A 19,595-nucleotide genomic window follows, 5' to 3' on the forward strand; every position below is an offset into this window, starting at 1 on the left:
AACAATTTTGTGAAAAGGAAATTTGCTACAGACCATATAGTGGAGATTCTGAGTCGCAGATAGGCACAACAAAAAGACTGTCACAAATAATAGCTTTCGGCTAGTAAGGCCTTTGTCAGAATTAGACAGCAAACACACACATACACATTCACGCAAACACAACTCACACACACGACTGCAGTCTCAGGCAACTGTCGCAATGTGGCCTCAGTTGCCTGAGACTGCAGTTGTGTGAGTGAGTTGTTGTATTTGCATGAGTGTGTATGTGTGTGTTTGCTGTCTAATTTTGACAAAGGCCTTACTGGCAGAAAGCTATTATTTGTGACAGTCTTTTTGTTGTGCCTATCTGTGACTCAGCATCTCCACTATATGGTGAGTAGCAACTTTCCTTTTCACAATATTGTTACAGACCTTTATCCTTAACATTTGTTTGCTGCAGAAGTCTTGAGCACATTTTCTGCTTAAATAGAATAAATTTTCTTGAGACAGAAAAGTTTCTGTTCACAAATCAGCACAGATTTAGAAAGCATTGCTTGTGTGAAACTCAGTTTGTCCTTCAATATCCTGTGAACCACGGATGAATGGCAACAGGTAAATTACATATTTCTAGATTTCCAGAAAGCATTTGACACAGTGCTACACTGCAGACAGCTAAGGAAGGTCCAAGCATGTGGAACAGGTTCCTAGATATATGAGTGGCAAAAAAACTTCTTAAGCAGTGGCACCCAGAGCATTGTCATGGAAGGCAAGTGTTCATCAGAAACAACAATATGATCAGGAGTGCCACAAGCAAGTGTGATAGGACCACTCTTGTTCTCTAAATACATGAATGATCTGATAGATAGGGTGAGCAGCAATCTCTGACTGTTGGCTGATGATGCTGTAGTATACAGGAAAGTGTCTTTACTGAGTGGTTGTAGTTGGACAGAATTTCTATTTGGTGTGATGAATGGCAGTTTGCTGTAAAAAAAAATGTGGGTTAATGCATACAAGTAGGAAACACAGTCCTGTGATGTTCAAATATAGTATTAGACATTTGCTGCTTGACACAGTCACGTCAATTAAATATCTAGCCGTAATGTTGCAAAGTTACATGAAATCCAATGAACACATTAATTCAGCACTAGGGAAGACAAATGGTCAGCTGTACTTTATTGGTAGAATTTTAAGAAAGTGTAGCTCATCTACAAAGGACACCATATATAAAACACTAGTGCAGCCCATTCTCGAGTACTGCTTGAGTGTTTTGGATCCCACAGTGTCAAACTACAGGAATATACTGAAACAATTCAGCTGTGTGCTGCCAGATTTGTTAACAGTAAGTCTGATCAGCATGAGAAAATTTTGGAGCTGCTTGGGATCTCATTTGGGAATCCATGGACAGAAGACAATTTGTTTTCATGAAACACCACTGAAAAAATTCAGCAAACTGTCATTTGCACCTGACTGCAAAACTATTCTACTGCCACAAATGAACATTTTGAATAAGGACTGTGAAGACAAGATAAGAGAAATCGTGAGTGGAACAGGAAAGAGATTGACTAGTAGTCATACAAAGTACCCTCTGCCATATGGAGTAGGTGCGCAGATTTAACATAGAAAGTGCCTCAGACACAGAACCATAATATGCATTTTCTGATGATGAAGTTTTCCTGAATTCATACTATGAGTGATTTTATATTATATCTTCCAAAATGTTTGACCAATTTTTACTTAACTTCAGTGGAAACTAGCAGCACTTGAAAGACACACTGCACAGGTGGCAAGGTACAGACTAGATAGGTATTCACTTATCATCTTAAGTGTATGTAATGTTTCATGTGCTTAACTCTTTATTAATTTGATAACTGAGTCAGTCTTGTTTTCTGTAGTTGAATTCATTGTAAATGTCTTGAAAAACCTGCTTTTAAAAGCTATGTACGCTTGCTTGTACCACAAAAACTTTTATGCAACTTGCCACCTATTAAAAGAAAATGATTATTAAATACACTCCTGGAAATTGAAATAAGAACACCGTGAATTCATTGTCCCAGGAAGGGGAAACTTTATTGACACATTCCTGGGGTCAGATACATCACATGATCACACTGACAGAACCACAGGCACGTAGACACAGGCAACAGAGCATGCACAATGTCGGCACTAGTACAGTGTATATCCACCTTTCGCAGCAATGCAGGCTGCTATTCTCCCATGGAGACGATCGTAGAGATGCTGGATGTAGTCCTGTGGAACGGCTTGCCATGCTATTTCCACCTGGCGCCTCAGTTGGACCAGCGTTCGTGCTGGACGTGCAGACCGCGTGAGACGACGCTTCATCCAGTCCCAAACATGCTCAATGGGGGACAGATCCGGAGATCTTGCTGGCCAGGGTAGTTGACTTACAACTTCTAGAGCACGTTGGGTGGCACGGGATACATGCGGACGTGCATTGTCCTGCTGGAACAGCAAGTTCCCTTGCCGGTCTAGGAATGGTAGAACGATGGGTTCGATGACGGTTTGGATGTACCGTGCACTATTCAGTGTCCCCTCGACGATCACCAGTGGTGTACGGCCAGTGTAGGAGATCGCTCCCCACACCATGATGCCAGGTGTTGGCCCTGCGTGCCTCAGTCGTATGCAGTCCTCATTGTGGCGCTCACCTGCACGGCGCCAAACACGCATACGACCATTATTGGCACCAAGGCAGAAGCGACTCTCATCGCTGAAGACGACACGTCTACATTCGTCCCTCCATTCACGCCTGTCGCGACACCACTGGAGGCGGGCTGCACGATGTTGGGGCATGAGCGGAAGACGGCCTAACGGTGTGCGGGACCGTAGCCCAGCTTCAAGGAGACGGTTGCGAATGGTCCTCGCCGATACCCCAGGAGCAACAGTGTCCCTAATTTGCTGGGAAGTGGCGGTGCGGTCCCCTACGGCACTGCATAGGATCCTACGGTCTTGGCGTGCGTCCATGCGTCGCTGCGGTCCGGTCCCAGGTCGACGGGCACGTGCACCTTCCGCCGACCACAGGCGACAACATCGATGTACTGTGGAGACCTCACGCCCCACGTGTTGAGCAATTCGGTGGTACGTCCACCCGGCCTCCCGCATGCCCACTATACGCCCTCGCTCAAAGTCCGTCAACTGCACATACGGTTCACGTCCACGCTGTCGCGGCATGCTACCAGTGTTAAAGACTGCGATGGAGCTCCGTATGCCACGGCAAACTGGCTGACACTGACGGCGGCGGCGCACAAATGCTGCGCAGCTAGCGCCATTCGACGGCCAACACCGCGGTTCCTGGTGTGTTCGCTGTGCCGTGCGTGTGATCATTGCTTGTACAGCCCTCTCGCAGTGTCCGGAGCAAGTATGGTGGGTCTGACACACCGGTGTCAATGTGTTCTTTTTTCCATTTCCAGGAGTGTATTTTGCATATGCCTAGTGAACCAGTAATACATCGAGTTTTCCACACTAGGGACGTAATATCTTGAGCACCCTTTTTCTGCCTTGACAGTGTTTCACAAATGATTATAAAGTTGAAATTTTTTTCTTGTATAATTTTGGCTTTATGATGATGTTCTTCATCATTTTGTTATGAACTACTGCAACTTTTCTGTGAGTGTCATATACCATTTTCTTCTATTTGATATCCTGATACCACGGGTTACTTAGAGAGGTAGGTCCTTGGTATTGCACGTGACTTTTTTTTGTGGGAAAGAGCTATGAAAGAAAGTGAAGCAGGTTTGTAGAAAAGTATTACATTTGGTTGAACAAAATACTTTTTTTTTTCTTCAGTGATATTTGAAGGTGTGTTGTACATTAAATCTTTCATTTGCCATCTTGGAACATCACTCTGCCAAGTTTCCATCAGTGTTGGTTTTATTGTATCACTATATGGCAGTGAACACCTAAGTTAATTGTTACTGTTTAAAACAATGAAAACTCCAGGTAGGAATATCAACAGTGTAGGAATGTTACCCTTCCCTGTTTTCTTGTTAGAAAGTGCACTGTCTGTACTAAGTTGTAGGAATTGAGCAGACCTATAGGCCTTCTTCCATGTAAATTAAAAATAAGGAAACTGCTTAATCCGTAAAAGTTCATTTGAAAAAGCCTGAGTTTCCAGAATTTATTTCCATTTTGAATGCTGAAACTCTTGCATTTCCTTCCACACATAGGAGCAAACTTTCAGTGATAGATCTATCATTAATTATGAATAAAATTAAGTCCAAACATTCTTTTCCCTTGATAACTTATTAAAAAGTTAATAATACAGTTCTTATCCAAAATTAACATATTTCTTATGAACTAAGCTTAGTACAGTATTAAGTCTAGTGAGAAAAATACATACAAAAGGATAATAACTAAGTTGATGGAAAAAGTTCTTCTGACACCCACACATGTATACACATGAGAGAGAGAGAGAGAGAGAGAGAGAGAGAGAGAGAGAGAGAGAGTGAACAACACCAAGCCTCTTATATCTGGTAAGTAATGGTCTGTCAGACAGAGTCTACCCTCACATGTGTAATTATTTTATGAATTAGTGATAAGAAGCTTTTTTCTGTTCAGAAAAGCTCAAGGAAATTAGAGAATAACATTATGTTAGTAATATGCAAATAGTTTACTAATACAAAATTACTTGTTTGTCATAATGATACTCACTGCTGCTCGAGGCATATTGGCTACTGTGTGCATTGAACTCTGAAATTTCTGGCAAATGGTTTCCCCTCGGTTCTCCACCAGTTGCAACATCACAAGGACCAAACCTGATTGGTTGGCTTATTGGTCTGCGCCTCTTGTCTGCACAACTCTGAGGCTGAAACATTGACCAGACTTCTTATAGCATATGATAACAAGTGAAACATTATTTAAAAAATTACAAAAAATATCTATTTTAATGTGAATCCTTCTGCAATGAAACATCTGTGTTACATTCAAAGCCAAAAACTTGGAGTTCCACTTCTTGCTTTAATATATCTTCCAGTAATTTATTTTGCACTAAACCTGAAAGCAGAATATTCATTTTTTGATATATAAAAACAGTCACACAGCTTTTTCCTCAATATTTCATCTATCACTTATTATTTTATTATCCTAATCTGTACACTGCTCTATCAAGGGTTATCTTTGATGAATCCATACAAAGGAAAATTTTTTTGCCAATTCTTATCTTTGGGAGGCACATCTTGTGCAGCCAACAGAAGTATACAACATAACGCATTGTGGGAGACAGGAGGGAATGTCATGGAAGTGGGGAGGTGGTGGGGGGGGGGGGGGGGGGGGGGGGGGGGGGGGGGGGGGGGGGGTGGGGGGGAGGGGAGTGGACTAGGTCATCCATAACCCAAATTTTGAGATGAATGAAATGTCTTAACTTAGATTCTGACTGATGTACATCCCACCCCTCCTACATTTACTATTTTAGTTATTTTATTGGGCAGTTTTTGTGATGTCGCATTGGCATTGTCTCTCATACAGCCCATAATATTAAATACAGTTAAACAGTACGTAACAATATAATGAACTTCCAAAATTTATGACCTGCAGCTGTTAGGAATAAACAAGCTTTCTACATCACAAAGCAATTTCCCTTTCTGAAAGTTACAACAGACATATGAACAGATATTCCTAATTCCTATTTAAAATGTGGAGAGTAACTTTGTTGAGAGAACCATACTTACGACTTGGTTTTGGTCCTGCATACAGCTGACAGATCTTGGCAAGGGACAGGGGTCTAGTCGTTCAAGGTTGTTAGGACTGAGCACCCTGCTGTTGTAGAACCAGTGGGAACCAGTGACAATAGGAGCCACTGCTGCTGCTGCAGCAGGGTTTGCAGGTACTACCAGACGGCTGCTGTATGCCCACTGCCCACTTTTTGGGGCTGCGTACACAGCAGAGTGGCTGCAATCAGAAAACATAACAACTGAAACATGTGTTTGAAAGCAGAGAATGCAATATAAGAACTAGTTTATTAGTTATTAACTTCATTTGTAGAAAAGTAATTCAAACAGTGTCAGAGCAGACGAGGATGATGCAAACACCGACATAACATTGTGTAGGGGCACATTTGGCAGGATCCTTGTGATGACAGACTTATAAGCATTGAATACGGCAGTCAGTGGAGTTTTATATTATTTTCCTTAAAGAAACTGTTCCCATAATTTGAGAGATGCTCAAGGAGTATAATGGGCTCTTAAGTGTATTTCCAATTCAGATCACAGTCGCTTCACAATATTAAATTCCAGCCTCTCAGAAGATGAGAGACAGTGTGTTATTCCATCCATATCAAAACAATCTTGGGCAATTATAGCTACACAAGTGGGGTACTGTAATCTTATATGGTGTAACCCCCTTCTGAGAACAATGTTCAAGCTACTGAGTAAACTTTATGGCATTGAACGGTTTCACTTAATTTTGCTTTCAGTGAGACCATGAAACTCACTGAAAACCACTATATGCACAACCTATTAGAGGATATCAAGTGTGCTTTGTAGTGTAAAGAAGAGATTTTTATCTTACACTTCCCTGGTACTTTTCACCTTTTGTGATAGGCAACAATATGAAAGAAAATTTGTCAGATGATGTTACATGTTTACACCAGTTGGTTGTCCATGTTCTGTTCTCTTGCAGCACCGAAGCCTCCTTTTGCATTCACTTGGTTTAAAAAATGAGGGAGGTAGCTGCTGCTCTTCTTCTTTCTTCTCAAAGCCACTCTATGATTATTATTTTCTTTGTTCAGCAGACATTAACCTGTGTTCTGCAGACACATACAGTAATTTCAGCAGTCTTGCCAGTAGTCTTTATATACACTCCTGGAAATGGAAAAAAGAACACATTGACACCGGTGTGTCAGAGCCACCATACTTGCTCCGGACACTGCGAGAGGGCTGTACAAGCAATGATCACACGCACGGCACAGCGGACACACCAGGAACCGCGGTGTTGGCCGTCGAATGGCGCTAGCTGCTCAGCATTTGTGCACCGCCGCCGTCAGTGTCAGCCAGTTTGCCGTGGCATACGGAGCTCCATCGCAGTCTTTAACACTGGTAGCATGCCGCGACAGCGTGGACGTGAACCGTATGTGCAGTTGACGGACTTTGAGCGAGGGCGTATAGTGGGCATGCGGGAGGCCGGGTGGACGTACCGCCGAATTGCTCAACACGTGGGGCGTGAGGTCTCCACAGTACATCGATGTTGTCGCCAGTGGTCGGCGGAAGGTGCACGTGCCCGTCGACCTGGGACCGGACCGCAGCGACGCACGGATGCACGCCAAGACCGTAGGATCCTACGCAGTGCCGTAGGGGACCGCACCGCCACTTCCCAGCAAATTAGGGACACTGTTGCTCCTGGGGTATCGGCGAGGACCATTCGCAACCGTCTCCATGAAGCTGGGCTACGGTCCCGCACACCGTTAGGCCGTCTTCCGCTCACGCCCCAACATCGTGCAGCCCGCCTCCAGTGGTGTCGCGACAGGCGTGAATGGAGGGACGAATGGAGACGTGTCGTCTTCAGCGATGAGAGTCGCTTCTGCCTTGGTGCCAATGATGGTCGTATGCGTGTTTGGCGCCGTGCAGGTGAGCGCCACAATCAGGACTGCATACGACCGAGGCACACAGGGCCAACACCCGGCATCATGGTGTGGGGAGCGATCTCCTACACTGGCCGTACACCACTGGTGATCGTCGAGGGGACACTGAATAGTGCACGGTACATCCAAACCGTCATCGAACCCATCGTTCTACCATTCCTAGACCGGCAAGGGAACTTGCTGTTCCAACAGGACAATGCACGTCCGCATGTATCCCGTGCCACCCAACGTGCTCTAGAAGGTGTAAGTCAACTACCCTGGCCAGCAAGATCTCCGGATCTGTCCCCCATTGAGCATGTTTGGGACTGGATGAAGCGTCGTCCCACGCAGTCTGCACGTCCAGCACGAACGCTGGTCCAACTGAGGCGCCAGGTGGAAATGGCATGGCAAGCCGTTCCACAGGACTACATCCAGCATCTCTACGATCGTCTCCATGGGAGAATAGCAGCCTGCATTGCTGCGAAAGGTGGATATACACTGTACTAGTGCCGACATTGTGCATGCTCTGTTGCCTGTGTCTATGTGCCTGTGGTTCTGTCAATGTGATCATGTGATGTATCTGACCCCAGGAATGTGTCAATAAAGTTTCCCCTTCCTGGGACAATGAATTCACGGTGTTCTTATTTCAATTTCCAGGAGTGTAAGAGACAAGAATGGCTTTAATGGCTATGAATTGCAGCAGGGAGGGGGCAGAAACCTTCCACACTGCCAAGCACTATGAAATATTGCCATGGAGGACAATGAATAAAGCTGTATCACCATGGAACTATAGCCACGTTGTAGTCTGGGGGGAGCTGATATTGTCGTACTAGATGTGTGACAGATGTAACAGTAAGTGTCAATACAAGTTGCCCTCATTGGAAGTCCTCATATAAAATGAGCTTAGAGTGAAACAGTGCAACTGTGATCATAGATATAATGGCAGTTCAGGACACTTCCAAAGAAGGGTAAGATGTAACTGTACAAAAGATAAATCAGAAAACACACCTTAGAAATAAGGTGTTTGTACCAAAGTGTCCCTATAACTTTGCCCAACTCCTGTACATAATTATTTGCTGGTTACTACTAAATATTTCTGTTTGATAACTCATCTGTGGATGTAGAAGGAGTTATTACAAAAAATACTATTTGTATCTATGTTTAAACATGTTTAAATTGTCTGACAGACTTTTTTTTATTTCCCTGGAGTGATTATTAATGGGCTTTAGCAATGAACTACACTCCTTTCTAAGCATAATACGTAATCATAGTATTAAAAATTGCATACACTATTCTTTGTTGTATCTATTTGTGAATTATTATCACTGAATCTATTTTGCAACATCACCATCGTTCTCAGAATAGTAGGCACTACTGATAAATTTCATCACAGAACATAAGAAGTGTGAGACTACTGCACATAACTGTTTAAACAGATACCTGAAATGCATATCTCTGAATCCCATAAATAATTTCTTATAATTTTTGCCATTATCAAATTTCCTTTTTTGCTACAAACCATCAGTGGGTGAAATAATATATAAGCTAACCAGTTTCCATACCCAAACCACAAATCATTCTATAGCAAAACCTATTCATTCTACAAGTCCACAAAATAATTTCTCCAATTCATGTTGTAATAAATATCTACCATCCAAAACATACTAGCCTATATGCTGTGCTGGCACGCTACATGATTTCTTAAACAAACAACTGAGCAAATTGACCCTTTCTGTTGGTCAATGTTAACCTGGAAGACTATTAACAATTTTCACAAATTATCATTTTAAATTATCTCAGCTGATGTACTAACTTTACAATAAAACTTGCATCATCAACAAATGAGTAATTATGTTCTGCTGCACTTATGAGTCTGGACACTTTTTAAAATGAAGTGGTTATATGGTGCCACGGGGATAGCAAGACTTACTTAAGCTAGATGTATTTTTTCCTACTTTGTAAAATTAGAGTATTTTATGAACTACAAAATGATGTGTAATCATGTTAATGACTAGGATTAATGTTCATGAGAATATCTGCAAGATAAAATATTTATAAAATGGTTGTGGGAAAAATCAAAATCTCAAATTAAAAACTATACTGTCAGATAATACAGACAAAATCACTGAAAAGAGAAACAGAGAGAGAGAGAGAGAGAGAGAGAGAGAACCACCATGCAATGGATGTGTATATTACCTTGGCATAACAGGTACACCACTTCTTTGTCTTGCTGCCATCTCTTCTCTTGCACCTAATAACAAAAGAAATTTTTTTATTATATTTGTTCACTGGAATACATATTCCATAGATCAATTTTTGTGTCATAACACATGGATGTAGAATGTGTCAAAATATTTAATTCATCATTATATCTGTATCATTAAGCACCATAAAGAGAAATCAAGAATACAAATTAGAAAATAATAATTAAAAAACCAATCAGTAATTTCTAATTATACTCACAGAGGTTAAGATAAAATTTTCAGATATTATCTAAACAGTTATTTATAAAGCAAAAAAGAATTGAAGCACCATGCTACATTAAAGTTGGAATACACAGAAATACATGGGAAATAATCTTCTCTCTCTCTGCTACAGAACTCACCTAGAAGGAAATCAACAGTGGTAGTGGTACAGAACACTGAACTTATGAGTACACGAGAATATTTTGTATTTGAGAAAACAGATTTTTGGTTATACTGAAAGACAAACAATGGAAAGTCCTCTGGCTTCAGCTGGCCATGTGTGTGCGAGTTGCATTTGTGCGAGTGTATGTGTTTATGTTGCATATTTTCAACAAAAGCCTTGTTGGCCGAGAGACCACTTTCCGGCAGTCTTTTTGATTGTGCCTATCTGCAACTCATCATCTCCACTATATGGTGAAAAGCTACTATACTTTTCATAATATAAAAACACGATAATTTAGAAGTAAAGATAACAGCTCACCAAATAGTTGACTCCTCAACAGGCATATAAATAAGACTGAAACCTTCACTCTCTTTTGGAAGAATCCTTTTACAAGCTACAATGGGTGGGACACACACACACACACACACACACACACACACACACACACACACACACACACACACACACACACATACCTTTACAGCTAGATTGTGCCAACTGAGTAAGCAATGCTGGTACTACAATTCTGAATCAGCTTGCGGTACTGCTGCAGTTCTAGCTTTGTGCACAATGTAGCTGTAACGATTATTTTCTCTCTCTCTCTCTCTCTCTCTCTCTCTCTCTCTCTCTCTCTCTGTGTGTGTGTGTGTGTGTGTGTGTGTGTGTGTGTGTGTGTGTGTGTGTGTGTCAGAAGACTTATGGGCACAGAGCATTATTCAGTGACTAGTAGACACATGTTGACAAATCCATTGACACTTGTACACAGCCCAGTATGCTGCGGAGGGATTAGTGCACCAGTATCAGCTCCCTCTTCCATTCCATCTGCATACGATTGCAGGTGTAGTGACTGTAAATAAATGTCTGTATAATAAAAATGCTTTAGAATATTAACTGAATTTTTCACTGGTTCTTGGCAGAACGCGTCAACAATAACAATTAGAAAACACTTCCTACTGATCTGCAAAATTATATTTATTTAGTCACAAACCAGCTTCTGATTTCTTAGACCACTAATCAGCGACAACTGATTATCAAAAAAATAGATAAATGATGTGTGTCTGACACAGGTATGGAAATTTTTGTATCTTCTTCATAAATAATAACATTGTCCTCAAGAACATCGCCCTTGTATAGACCCTCTATATACTCCTTCCACCTTTCTGCTTTCCCTTATTCTTTTCTTAGAACTGCGTTTCCAGCTGAGCTCTTGATAAACATACAAGTGGTTCTCTTCTCTCCAAAGGTCTCTTTAATTTTCCTGTAGGCAGTATCTATCTTACCCGCCTTGTGAGATAAGCCTCTACATCCTTACATTTGTCCTCTAGCCATCCCTGCTTAGCCATTTTGCACTTCCTGTCGATCTCATTTTTGAGACATTTGTATTCCTTTTTGACTGCTTCATTTACTGCATTTTTATATTTTCTCCTTTCATCAATCAAATTCAATATTTCTTCTGTTACCTAAGGATTTCGACTAGCCTTCGTCTTTTTACCTACTTGATCCTCTGCTGCCTTCACTACTTCACCCTTCAGAGCTACGCATTCTTCTTCTACTGTACTTCTTTCCCCCATTCCTGTCAATTATTCCCTTATGCTCTCCCTGAAACTCTGTGCAACCTCTGGTTTAGTCATTTTATCCAGGTCTCATCTCCTTAAATTCCCACCTTTTTGCAGTTTCTTCAGTTTTAATCTACAGTTCATAACCAATACATTGTGGTCAGAGTCCACATCTGCCCCATGTAGAGTGTTTCCATATGAAAGTATTACTTTTTTTTTTTTTTTTTTTTTTTTTTTACGTAACACAGAATTAGTTACGTTAACTGAAAAGGGAAACTATGTTTTTATGTACATTTCATAAATGATGAAAAATAAAGTTGAATTTACAATTTTAATCTAGCATTTCTAATTAAAACTTTTAAACAGAGGGGAAAAAGGAAATTAAGTTTGGTCACTAACTGCTATCAGCAGGATGATCTTTCCGCTTTTCTTAACATAATATAAAAATCCACATTCTACATCACAAGAGTTGTTTTCTGTTGAAAGATGGTCAGCAGATGTTGAATCATTCTTTTTCAGTCTCCAGATTCTCTCACATTCAGATAACTTGAACTGACAACTCTGCATTACTGACTAATATATACTTTTCTGCAGTGCTTGCATGTGATTCTAAGCACTTCACTCTGTGTGAAAAGTGCAGTTTATCTTTATTATGAACTGAAATTTTTGATTTACTGTTTGAATGTAGTTGTGTCACTAACTTTTTTGTCTGCTACTATATAGGACAATGCATCAGTTTTTGTAACTAATGACTGGTTTCTGCTGGCCATCATATGGAAGTTGTGTATTTTTACACCTTTTCTTCTTTCATAGTACATTATGAACCAGTTCTCAGATGACAGTGGGGAAATAGTGTCTGTTGTCTTCTGAGGGCACAAAATTGCTAGAATGTTCTCTAATATATGACTCTGGCAAAGCTTTACAGCAGTAATGTGATCTGTGTATGCAAAACTTACAAATCTATCTCTCTCTCTCTCTCTCCCTCCCCTGCCCCTCTTTCTTTGCTAAAATAGCCACGGAATAATCTTATGCACTTTAGAAATTAAAGGAAGTATAAAACTTTTTTCACATACTTAAGGGCGTTATCATTTACGATCTGTGGAAGGAGCACAGCCAAACCCGTTCTTTTGTAAATGTGTATTACATAGCCAATATTTTCTGATATATTCCATGTCCTGAGGATTTCCTCATTGCAGGTCTTTGGACTGGACAGTGTATCTAATCTAATCTGAAAAGTCAAAGGACCTGATTGGCTAACATAATGTGTTTTATTACAGTGTCCTTCTGGAACTGCATACTTATCCATGCAAGTAGTTATTTTAGAGGACCTTCCAAACAATTTCTTTTAATTATGTGCCACTGACATCTCTGATCTGAAGATACACCTTTCTGCTGACTGCCAGGGCAGAAGCCTGTAGTGAGGTTCGTGCCAACCAATACAGGTGAGTACTCAATTGTGCACAACAACACTGTGTGTACTTTATACAAACCTGAACTGACCTCTCTCAGTGCTGTGGTAAGCATCATAGTGAGTAAACCAGTGTAATGCAGGAAGCAGATTTTGGTACTTACAATAGGCCTTGTCTCGTCGTGGCATAACACAGCAGCGCCAGACAATGAGGGCGATGAGGACGAGCAGGAGGAGCGCACCGCCGCACACCGCCCCCACCAGCAGCGGCAGGTACTCACTCGGAATGCGCCAGCTGCCCCACTTCCAGCCACCCGCAGAACTCGGAGGCACTGTGCCGCTGTCCTGTTTGGACATTAGATCTGTGTCATAATGGCACTAGAAAATTATAAGGTTTTCACCACCAATAACGATTCTTAGCAGAGCACCAAGCTTTATGAAACTTCTTCCACTTAAACATCAACATACTGACACGGTAATAGAACTAATGTTTGGACAAACACTGTGACAGTATAGAAATGTATTGCCTGCCATGGCAATTTTATAGAAAATTAGTAGAATGAAGTTCTTTCTCCCCTTTTTACCTCACTTTGTGAATAATTTTGATCTGGTCATAAACAGAAACAAATAAGACTTAAATTATTCTTTCATTAACCTTCATTGACACCAAGAAGGACAACCAAAGAAATGTGGATTGATTCAAGGTATGCATAAAAAAAAAACAAGCAAATGACAGGAACTTAATCTGTATATTTTGTGGACAATAAATTATCACTATATTGCTTAATGCTAAGTTTAATACTTACTTAATTTCAATGGCATTTTTCAAAGGAAATAGGTATGCAAATCAGTAAACATAGGATTCCTGTTTATAATATATTTTTACAGGCTATGAAGCTTTACGATTAACACAGCTTCTTGCCATGTAGCTAAAAGAACTTTTCAATTCTTGAATCTAGCTATTCAAATACTTTGTAGAAAGAGTGATCGATAAAGTATGATACTTTCTAGCAGATTAAATCTACTAAATCTTTGTACCTGAATGGGACTCCCAACCCACGACCCTTGCCTTTCGCAGGCTAGTGCAACTGAGCTACCCAAGCATGACTCACGATCCATCCTCACAGCTTTACTTTCCACCAGTACCTCATCTTCTACCTTCCAAATTTCAAAGGAGTTCTCTTGTGTAACTCATGGGAGTAGCACTCCTGGGAGAAAGTACAGGGTGTCCATAAAGTCCCTTTACAACTTCCAAATTTTATTACAACGGCAGTTGTTGAAATATTTTAACAACATTTCTTTTGTCGTAATCAGTGTTTATAAAATTTTTTTTTGACAGTGTTTAGTAGACTTCTGTATGGGCGCCTTTAGTTGCATCAAGCACATCAAGATGGTACTCGATTACTTGCCATGTTCGCTATAGCATAGCATCATCAATGGTGGCAATGGCATTACGATGTTTTCCTCGGATGTTCTTGGTTGCCTGCTCCTCCCTTTATCCAACACTGTCCCTGTCTCCATAAATTTTTTGTGCCATGCACGGATTGAAGGGTGTGATGGTGGATCTCTCCCATACTTCATACTGAAGTTTCATTGAGTCTGAACATCCAATTTTGTCTCAATAAACCAGGACACACATTGTGCCTTCTATTGAGGAGTTGCCATTTTATAGAGGTTCAGTTCCATCCACCCATCAAGTATCTGAAACACGAAATTTTAGTATATATAAAAACTTTAGTAAACAGTGATTACAATAAAAGAAATTTTGTTGAAATACTTCAACAACTGCCATTGTAATAAAATTTTGAAGTTGTAAAGGGACTTTATGGACACCCTGTATACTGTGGGGACATGACTTAGCCACAGTTGGGGGAATTGTTTCCATAGTGAATTTTTACTCTACAGTAGTGGTATGTGTGGTGATATGAAACTTCCTGGCAGCTGAAAATTGTGTGCTGGACCAGAACTCAAACTCAGAACCTTTGCCTTTCACAGGTAAGTGCTCTAACAATTCAGCTACGTGAGCATGCCTCAAAACTCATCCTCATAGCTTTATTTCCACCAGTACCTCATCTCCTATCTTCAAAACTTCAAAAAATTCTCCTCTGTAACTTGCAGTCACAAAAGAAAGGATACTGCACAGAGAGGGTGTGGTAGGAGAGGTATGCTTGTAATTTTCTTTTGAAATGGTAGGAATTCACAATGCTACAGTATATAACTCCACCCTGAATACTTGACAATGAGGCAAAGTCCATATCAAAATAATTTTTCAGTCTTGCAATGTTATTGAAACTGATTTTTATGGTCAGTAACAAAAATCAGTAATGGGAAATGTACTGGGAAGTGAGTGAAAGAATTCCAAAATCATTAAAGAGATCTCTGCAATATTTGCAGCTATCTACCTCATACAATATTCATTATAGCTGACACATCTGTCATGAGATAATTCAGCAATTGTGTTGCTATTAAAAATTTTTGTAGTTTATGTAGCTCTGTAATGTAACCTCTATGGATTACTTACACAATTACATAGATCTGAAGATGATCATGTGTGACCAAAACTAGTCATACAATTTAAAAAATGGGCAACTGAGACAGAAAAATGAATGATATTATATTTTTTTACACAGTATTCTTACTAGTCACATCTATTGAATAACCACATTATTTATTGTAGGTAACCTGCCCCATAAGGTAATTCCGTAAGATAACAGGAACTGTAGTGAAAATAGAAAAACAAGTCTGCAATTTTGTCTTCAGGTCAGTACAGCAAAAGATACTTCTAAGAGCAAAACATACTCCAGTGTTCTTATTGAGTTATTTATCTATTTGTTGATCTAATTAGAACTTGTTTTTCCACATGGACCACAAGGAATTTCACACAGTGTGTTTCATTTAGTGCACAACTGTTGAAATCTATTTCTGGTGCTAACATGTAACTATTGCTTCTTTGAGATCACATTATCTCAGTATTTGAGAGATTAAGTCTTAAAGTGTAATCTGTGAACAACTTGTAGGCCCATTTGGCTAACATATGCACTGTGTCTCCAAACGTTGTGTTTGGACCCTCTGTTAGTAAGCTTGTGTCATGAGCAAATATTACAGTTTTTGAAATGGCATTTGAAGTCATTGGATGATCATTATGTTTGTTAAAAACAAGAGCGAGCACAGAATCAATCCTTTTGAGACCCCACATGTTACATTTCCACAGATTTGAGGTCACTTTCACATTTGTGACACTGTCTGTAAATGAGACCGTCTGCTTTCTCTTTTGAAATTAACACCCCTTCCATGCCATTAATGCCATAATACTTAAGCTTGCCAAGCAGAATTTTGTGATCCATACAAATCATGTTACTAATGAGGAGGTACTGAATAGAACTGGAGAGGAAAGAAATTTGTGGCACGACTTGACTAAAAGAAGGGATTTGAATGATAGGATACATTCTGAGTCATCAAGGGATCACCAATGTAGTATTGGGGTTAAGTGTGAGGGGTAAAAATCATAGAGGGAGACAGAGAGATGAATACAGTAAGCAGTTTCAAAAGGATGTAAGTTGCAGAGATGAAGAGGCTTGCACATGACAGAGTAGCATGGAGAGCTGCATCAAACCAGTCTTCTGACTGAAGAAAAAACACAACACAAAGACTTTGGTAACATCACAAAACATACCGTCATGATAATACCTCTTGTTTAGCTCTGGCAGCACACCATTTGTAATTTCTTGCATTGTTTTTTCTGTGGAGAATCCTTTACAAAAACCAAACTGAGAGGTCATTTGACAAGTTCACCTCTATTATATGAATTAGTGCTGTATTTTAGGCCACTTTCTCAAACACTTTTGAAAAGATTATGGTGAGAGAATTACATCCATAATTAGAGGTGATTTGCTTATCTTCAGGTCTACGGACACGTTTTACAACAGCATATTTGAATATGTCAGGAAATGTAACAGAAGACATCAAATGATTACAATGGCAGCTTAAGGACAGTCCTATCAATTCTGCACAAAACGTTAATATTTTGCTAAAAACACCCTCACAGTGAGTAGAATTATTACTTTTAGCACACTGATGAATCCTTTGGGGTTGTATTTGATACACTAATGTGTGTTGTTGATGCATGCTGTGTTCGCACAAGTAAATCTTGCATCTTTTATGTGGTTGTTTACTTTGGAGTGCAGCATTTTCTGCCACTGGGAGGAAGTAATCATTGAATCTGAAGGCTAATAATTTGCAAGTGTTGCCACCTTTGCAAGACTTTTTTTTCCTGAGGACCAAATTTCATTATGGTCACTATTTTTGTTTGCATCTTTTTTAATAATATTCCAAACTGTTTTTGCCTTATTCCTGCACACAGTGACTGCATGCACATACTTCAAAAGGCTGCACGGGTGCCTCAGACTTTTGTGTGTGTGTGTGTGTGTGTGTGTGTGTGTGTGTGTGTGTGTGAGAGAGAGAGAGAGAGAGAGAGAGAGAGAGAGAGAGAGAGAGAGAGGGGTCACCATCAGAGTTCGCCACAGGCCCCAGTCTATTTAAGGTTAGCTGAGCTATGCTCAGCTTCAGTTCTCTATGTGTATTGCTAGAGCTCCTTGACACCCGTACTGCAGAACGCAGACAAACTGGCGGCTGCATGATTATGCTCTGTATTTAATTCATTCCTGCTAGATGTTACTTAAATACTGTGTTCAAGTTGTTAATACTTCTGCGGGATAAAGTTGTGTTCAGTCTGCTGGTCACATTGTACCTACCTACAACACTACTGGTGACAACTATGGTCTTGTCCTCCATGCAAATTTCAACTTTGGTTGGTCCTCTGTTTATTCTCATGATGGCTGATGGTGTTACAGAGGACATTTTATGTTGATTGGTCTAACAGCAAGAGTCATTCACCATGGGATTGCACCATCAATCACAGGCACTGGACAATCAAACTCAGGTACTTCAATCATTGGCTTTGGTTTTGTCTAGTTGGCATCCTCCTCAGTCTGTGTTACCTGCTGTCTTTCCACCGTGGCTCTCATGGTTTATCTGACTCCCTTTTCTACATACAATGAGTCCATTGAGGAATGGGATGCATATAAGAAACGTCTGAAACAACACTTCCAAGTTTTGGGATTATTGGTGCTATTTTACACTGTACCTTTTTCCTTTCTTGGATATGGCCAAGAATGTATCAAGTCTTAGGACAATTTGCCCCTTTGCGGAATCTGTCTTCTTTAATATTTGACCAATATGTGAACTTCTTTCAAAATACTACTGTAAGTGCACCCATGTTACTGCATCTTGCATTGAGTTTTATCACTGCAGGAAGTAACCACATCACTCCTATTGAGCGTGGGGAGCTGAACTGCATGGGTTAAAACATTGTTGTAATGTTACATCTGACGCACATAAAGAGCCGTATGCTGATCAGATGGTGAGAGATGCTAACATTCATTTAGTCCCACATTGTTAGGTGCGAGAGCATGCCCTTCAGGGTGAAAATCCATCCCTCTCTGAGGATTTGGCTATTGCATAATTGTTCGAGGTGGTGTGAGCTGTGGGTAACCAAACTGAGTCATGTTGTGAGGTATCAGCAATCCAACCCACTCCTCCACACCAAGCTTCAGATAGTTTTCAGGGGCAAGACATGATTGGGACAGTCTCCATATGATCACAGTGTCAAGGCTCCCAGCAGCAGCCGCACTAACAAAATACAGTCCAGTAAACAGCAGTGTACACATTCCACACTCCCATCCTGCCATTATTGTTTCATTAACCATGAGCACTCAGACTGTCCAAAATTCTGAGCTACTTGTCATAATTGCAACAAAAAAGGTCACATTGCTTATGTCTGCAATACAAAAATTCAATGTATCAGCTATTTCTGTTTTGCCAAACAAGCTTTTCATTGATGTTGTGCATTTTTGTAAGGTTCTGCACATGCAAGTGGATACAGGCGCTGCAGTAGCCTTGTTAAACTCACAAACTTATATGGACTTCTCTCTGTGTCATGAAAGTTAGTTTACAATAAACAGAGTATTCCTATTCTTGACCAATTCTCTCCCCCAGTGACCTCTACAAGTCAGCTGTCCGGTCACTTACATTTCTTGTTATAGATAATGCATGTACAGAGAATGTTTCTTGGACTGGATGCTTTTAAATTGTTTGGTTTTACCATTTCAGATAAAGTGAATTTAGTGTCTGACCAGGTGTCACATACACAGTTAGGTGCATTATGTTCTGAGTTTTCCTCTTTGTCCTCTCCTGGATTGGTATGTGCCAAAAATTTTAGGGTACACACTACCATGAAACCTGCTGCTTGGCCTCATTTTTTCTGAGCCCATCTGCTTCCAGCAGCACCCAGGGAATGAGTCAAAGACGAATTAGATCACCTCATGGAATTCAGCATTGTTCAGCCTATTGCATCAAATGAATGGTCTAGTCCCTTAGTTATAGCAAAGAAACTGTCAGT

General features: G+C 40.4%; 1 protein-coding gene across 1 annotated transcript in view; it reads right to left on the reverse strand.

Annotated features, from left to right (window-relative positions):
- The window catches only part of LOC126484964 (uncharacterized), a 183,465-nt gene that overhangs the window by 14,044 nt on the left and 149,826 nt on the right, over positions 1–19,595 (reverse strand). Inside the window, exons 3-6 of the mRNA XM_050108566.1 lie at positions 13,303–13,483; positions 9,743–9,797; positions 5,661–5,880; positions 4,645–4,798 (exon numbers count right to left, since the gene is read on the reverse strand). Of these exons, the coding sequence (XP_049964523.1) occupies positions 4,645–4,798; positions 5,661–5,880; positions 9,743–9,797; positions 13,303–13,483 (610 nt within the window). The remainder of the gene's footprint in view (positions 1–4,644; positions 4,799–5,660; positions 5,881–9,742; positions 9,798–13,302; positions 13,484–19,595) is intronic.

This window comes from Schistocerca serialis, chromosome 6, assembly GCF_023864345.2.
Source record: "Schistocerca serialis cubense isolate TAMUIC-IGC-003099 chromosome 6, iqSchSeri2.2, whole genome shotgun sequence".
Classification (NCBI taxonomy): domain Eukaryota; kingdom Metazoa; phylum Arthropoda; class Insecta; order Orthoptera; family Acrididae; genus Schistocerca; species Schistocerca serialis.